Below are 5,416 nucleotides of genomic sequence, written 5' to 3'. Positions count from 1 at the left end.
GCATATCTAAGACGATGAAAAGTATTATTATTAGGAATTAGAATGTAGGTATTTTTCTAATAAGCCTACGATAACGTTATCACAACACATTGGCACATTAGTTTATTTATAGGAATATCCCTGCCAGTCTCTCGAAAGGAATAAATAATAAAATGTTAATGTTAGCCTCATTATTCAGATACGGACGTTAGAGAGAGAGAGAGAGAGAGACAAACAAATAAAGAAAGAAACAAGCAAATAGCAGTTTTGTGATTAAAAAACAAACATTGTAGTAGGCCTACCCTTAGTCCATAAAAGTGCCATTAGTTTAATATTGGTGTTGATAAAGACATAAAGAGGTCTACTGCATTCATTGTAAAGTTAAGGGGGTCGATATTCTCTGTCTCTCTTTCTCTCTCTCTTTCTCCCTCTCTCCTTCTCCCTCTCTCCTTCTCCCTGTCTTTCTTTGAAAAGTTTGCGTTTTCAAAAGGCCATCTATGAGTTATATTTTTTCAACCTACTTAGGACAACGTGCCTCCCATGAAGGAACACTCGAAACATGCTGAGATGGAAGTGGAGCACACGAAAAGAGAAATCCGGACTTGCGGTTCAGTGGGCAAAACTTTCCCAAATTCATTCATTTTAACTCCTAATTTAGCGTGACACCCTTTCACTTTTTGTACATCCTTTCAATCCTCACTATTTAAATTAATCCGCAGATATGGGATCAGAACACAAACCACATTCTCACTGGAGGAAATTTGCAATATACTGGCAACAGGTGAGTCAACAATATGCTATCATTTGATAATTGCTTCAGGATACAAATAATGAATTATTTTCAGGATTATATTCGACTAACAATGATCATCTGCTGCAGATCATCTAACTACATTAAGAATGGCACTTCAGACTATCACTTGGATGAGCGCCTTCCTCTGCGTCGCGCACGTTTGCTCCATGCCCATGCCTTGCCAGCTACAAGGACAGCTGGTGCGAATAACCCACAACCTACTGAGAGACATGGTACATTTTTTAATTTTATTTTGTCTTGAGAAGTATTATCCACCTATGTATAACTGAATAGCTCAACGTGAATGTTGTGTTTTCTCTTTCTTTCAGGGGGGTAATTTTCCTCTGGAGTGTCTGCAGGAGAACGTCTTCATGGCATTCCCAGCCACCGCATTTGCATCCTCCGGCGCGCCACAGGTAAGGGCAAGCGAGCATATCCAAATGTTCTTTACAGCATGAATGAGTATTTGCAACCGTTAGGAATAGAAAGTAGATAACTTTAAACTGCCATTGATGTTATTTGAAAGTATTGTTGTTGTCCGTTTCAGTTGGGCAGCAGTGGTGCTAAGGCTATTTATGAGACATTGAAGAACATCGACATATTGTTTGAAGCTGACGACCTGCCTACTCAGTGGGACCAACAGAAGTTGAAGAATTTTCAGAATATTGTATACCGCCAGATTGAAGAAAGCAAATGTGTGAGTTACTATGTCAACTCACATCGCTTAACTGTTTAATTGTGGTATTGTGACATTTTTATTATTATTCAGCGCTTGCCTTTTTCTTTCTGGCAGATGATGGGCAGTGTGGATACAAGTGATTATCTCATCAGGACAGAAGGACTGAATACGTACTTTGGGAACATTGCAGCAGTCCTAAAAGAAAAGGTAGACTATAGGTTAAACACATACAGACACATTGTTTTGATAATATCTCTACATTGGACAATATTACCATACATTTCCCTAACAGATTATTTGTATTTTCACAGAATTTCAGTTACTGCGCCTGGGAAGTGGTTCGAAAAGAGCTCCTGTACACCCTACAGTTCATTCTGGAACACAACTCTGATAGCCTTCTGTGGGCCAACAGAACATGAACTTGAACTTGCAGAACATTTTTGGAATTGTGTTTTACAATTGTACATGATTTTAAAAGCCTACTATTCTACAATCACGTAATGTGCAACGTCAAACAGAAATATTATACATGTATTTATTTATTTATTTATTTATTTATTAAGGTTATTTATTTATGTATATGCCTATTTATGAATGTATTGATTTATCTATTGGAAAATATGTTGCTCTTCATCAAATGTTAAGTTAATAAACATTTGTATACTTTGAAATCTTATTAATCTGAGTGCTCATTCTGTAGCCCAGTCTGTCGGTGTGTGAACATTCATATTTGTATTAAACATGCTCAGGACATATGGATGTCAGTACTATTAGTCCTATAGCCTACGGGTCCTGCACATGTGCAGAAGCTTCAGGACCTTTAGCTGTTGGGAGGAAAGATCCGTTTTTTACATTGCCTGTTTTTATTTCACATCATTCTTTCAATAATCTCACCAGTCAAAACATAACTAACCAACACTAACACTTTGATGAAATCAATTCACTTTAAGCTGTCACTGTAGGATCAATATTGGTTTGTTCTTTACCTCTAGAACACAACTTGAAACTTCAGGAGGAGGAACCCAAGTGGTGGACCTGGTTTCATGAGGAAATAATGAAAATAATGAAAATCTTTGTACCATTGTTCTAGTTTTAGATGCACATTAGGATAACATTATGTCAACTGTAATATTAATTAACTGTATTATTTTGGTTTTATTTCGGAGGGTCAAGCAATGGCGACAAGGTTGTCAAGCCAAAACGTGAAACTGTGGGGAGACTTTCTCTCTAACCTCAAAGAGAAACATGCTTTTCTTATGCTATGAGAAAGCTTTTTAGAATGTAGACCTTTCCACATTACTCTGTAATCTTTATTTAAATGTTCAGACTGATCTCTCTTGTCTCCTTCAGTCTTTGTACTGGATATTTTTGGGGATTTCAAGGTCTTGATACTGTAATTGCGAAAAACATGTATCAAATGCATGTGTCAACAATGAATGTGTATGGTTGGCTATATTTTTCACTTTGAATGTTCTAGAGTGAAAAGTTATATCAATGTAATGGACGGACAGACAGACAGACAGACAGACAGACAGACAGACAGACAGACAGACAGACAGACAGACAGACAGACAGACAGACAGACAGACAGAAAGTCGAGGCTAAGTGAAAGTGATGAAGGGATCTGAGACCAGCAGTGAAGCCTAGCCGTATTGGCGGCTCCATAACATGTATGGTCAAATATAATTTTTCATTTTTCCTTTGTAAAGAAAAGGACAACGTTCCAACAAATCATGTTGTCACTGCTCGTCAAAATTGCATCACCAGTTGGTGGAAGTTGGTTACGTCATTGTTGAAATGAAAAGATGAGAGACTCAGACGTCTCCCTTTCACTTTTAATTTGAAGCGCAACACTAAGGACTTGCAAGAACCCCACGAAACAATATTTCGGACTAACTTGGGAACGTAACCAACTAAATTGACCTATTATATGGGTAAATGTCATAGTTTGGGGTTTTATTTCGACTTCGACGATTTTGTTACCAGACTTTTTTTGAATTTGTTTTTTGCGGTTCACGCGAAGTTAACGTCAGTTAAAAGCCTAGCTCGCGTATAGCTTATTCTCGCGAATAGCCTATATCTAAATAAAATAACCTATATTGTTGTGGTTAAACTATCATTCAAAGCTGGCATTTGTTCGTCCAGAAGTCGGACAAAACATGGAATTCCTTTGCCTGCATGTGCTGGAGTCTGAAAAGTTAAAGCCCCCGCCTCCGGTAGGTTAATCGGGGATATTCTCCATACAGTTTTCGCTTTCCCATCTCCAAATAAAACTACTTAAGAGCCAAAATGTTCAAACTCAACTGGGAATACTAAGAGCAAAGCAAACTACTATTTACAATGTATACAATGCAGAGTTGGACGTGTATTTGTCTTCATTATTTGCAGTATGCAGAGCGTGTGTCATTGCTGTGACTGGATCCAACACCACTACGGTCACTTGAGCTCAGAATACCTTTCCCTGCTGGACCAGATGGTGAGTTATCAGCACACTGTAAGAGGAGACTGAATGCATGTATTAAGGACAGCAAAACAACCAACCTATCAAAATAGTATTGTGTTTCATGTTCAGCCTTTATGTTAGAAGACTGTAATCTATATTTGAGTAGCCATAGTAAAAGGGTGCTAGGCTATAATGACAGAGCGACCACGAGAGGCTATATACATTAGGCCTATACTGTCCTTGCAGTATAAGCTATACTTTTAGACGCGTGACTTAATAAAATACTATATTGGTTGTATTCCAGGGAGGAGACATCACAGAGCAGGATGCCCCTGTCTTTTTCCCAACATCACTTTACAGACACATTGATGACGCCGGGGTAAAAACTAGAATTTTGACTTTTCATGTTCTGATATTAGTATAGCGGTCTTGAGCCAATGTTATATTGATGCCATAATTGAAGCCTATACTGTTTCTAATCTTCTTTTTACATGTTCATGTGTAGTTTGAGGACCAAGTCAGATTCCGGAACGAGACCATCTATCAAATCACAAAACTGTTTGATGGGAATATGAAGGCTGTCACCTGGGACAAGAAAAAGCGGGACGATTTCCTCAACATTCTAGAACGCCAATTGGAGAACCTTAATTCCTGTGTAAGTAACGGGTCTATTTAAAGTATAATCCCTGTTTAGGTCAGGGCTCTCCAACCGTGTTCATGGAGAGCTTCCCTCGTGTAGGTTAACGCTCCAACCCCAGTTGTAACTAACCTGATTCAGTTTATCAACCAGCTAATTAATCGGCTGTGATAGATTAGGATTGTAGTGAAAACCTAAAGGACCGTATCTCTCCAGGAACAGGGTTGGAAAGCCCTGCTTTAGGTGTAGACTACTAACTGTACAAGTGAGAAAATCTATGTGGGCTATTATGTTCAGTGGGAGGCTAATGTTTTAATTTTGTCCAACAGGTATCACCTGCCAAGAAACCTGAGAGGAGACTGAAACGCTACTTCAAGGAGTTGAATAGGAAGGTTCTGAGAAAAATGGTGAGTTTGGTTTCGGATGGCAACGTGTTCAATACATCTAATCAAATGAATATAAACTAGGCTAAGCAGGAGCAGGTTTGAAACACTGTTTTGGGTTCTAGGGCCATATGTATTAAGCATCTCAGAGAAGTGCAGATCTAGTATCAGGTCTCCTCTGTCCTTATTTATAGTGATCTGAAATGCAAACTGATCCTAAATCAGCACTCCTACTCTGAGAAGCTTCATACATTATTACATACGGCCCAGCCCTTTGTTGTTCTAGACAATATGATCATTATATGACCAGAAAGTCAACACCACTAATATGTACATTTTCCTTTGTTTTTCAGAACTACAGTGCACAGGCGTGGGAGCTCATCAGGAAAGAGACGAGACGTCATCTGCAAAGATTGGATATTTTTAAGGCAAAGATTCACTGATCATCCGGACTTATCTCAGAAGCTACGCCCTTAACAGTTTATAAAGAATGCACACAATC

At 38.6% G+C, this 5,416-nt stretch overlaps 2 protein-coding genes across 2 annotated transcripts; both read left to right on the top strand.

The window, feature by feature from the left end:
- The first annotated feature begins 879 nt into the window (after window positions 1–879).
- On the top strand, window positions 880–1,870 carry LOC101448043 (IFNc). The gene is given in 5 exon segments (NM_001279097.1): window positions 880–1,005; window positions 1,102–1,188; window positions 1,320–1,469; window positions 1,566–1,658; window positions 1,763–1,870. Coding segments are annotated over 5 exon segments (564 nt in total).
- Window positions 1,871–3,262: 1,392 nt separating this feature from the next.
- On the top strand, window positions 3,263–5,416 carry LOC106600783 (interferon a3). The gene is made up of 6 exons (XM_045712903.2): window positions 3,263–3,667; window positions 3,840–3,927; window positions 4,199–4,273; window positions 4,400–4,549; window positions 4,861–4,938; window positions 5,268–5,416. The coding sequence occupies exons 2-6, from the start codon at window positions 3,841–3,843 to the stop codon at window positions 5,355–5,357; spliced, it is 480 nt and encodes a 159-aa protein (XP_045568859.2). The 5' UTR covers window positions 3,263–3,667; window position 3,840; the 3' UTR covers window positions 5,358–5,416.

Source organism: Salmo salar, chromosome 03, assembly GCF_965601325.2.
Source record: "Salmo salar chromosome 03, fSalSal1, whole genome shotgun sequence".
NCBI classification, from domain to species: Eukaryota; Metazoa; Chordata; class Actinopteri; order Salmoniformes; family Salmonidae; genus Salmo; species Salmo salar.
The sequence above is the reverse complement of the archived record's forward strand: the minus strand, read 5'-3'. Positions and strand labels throughout refer to the sequence as shown.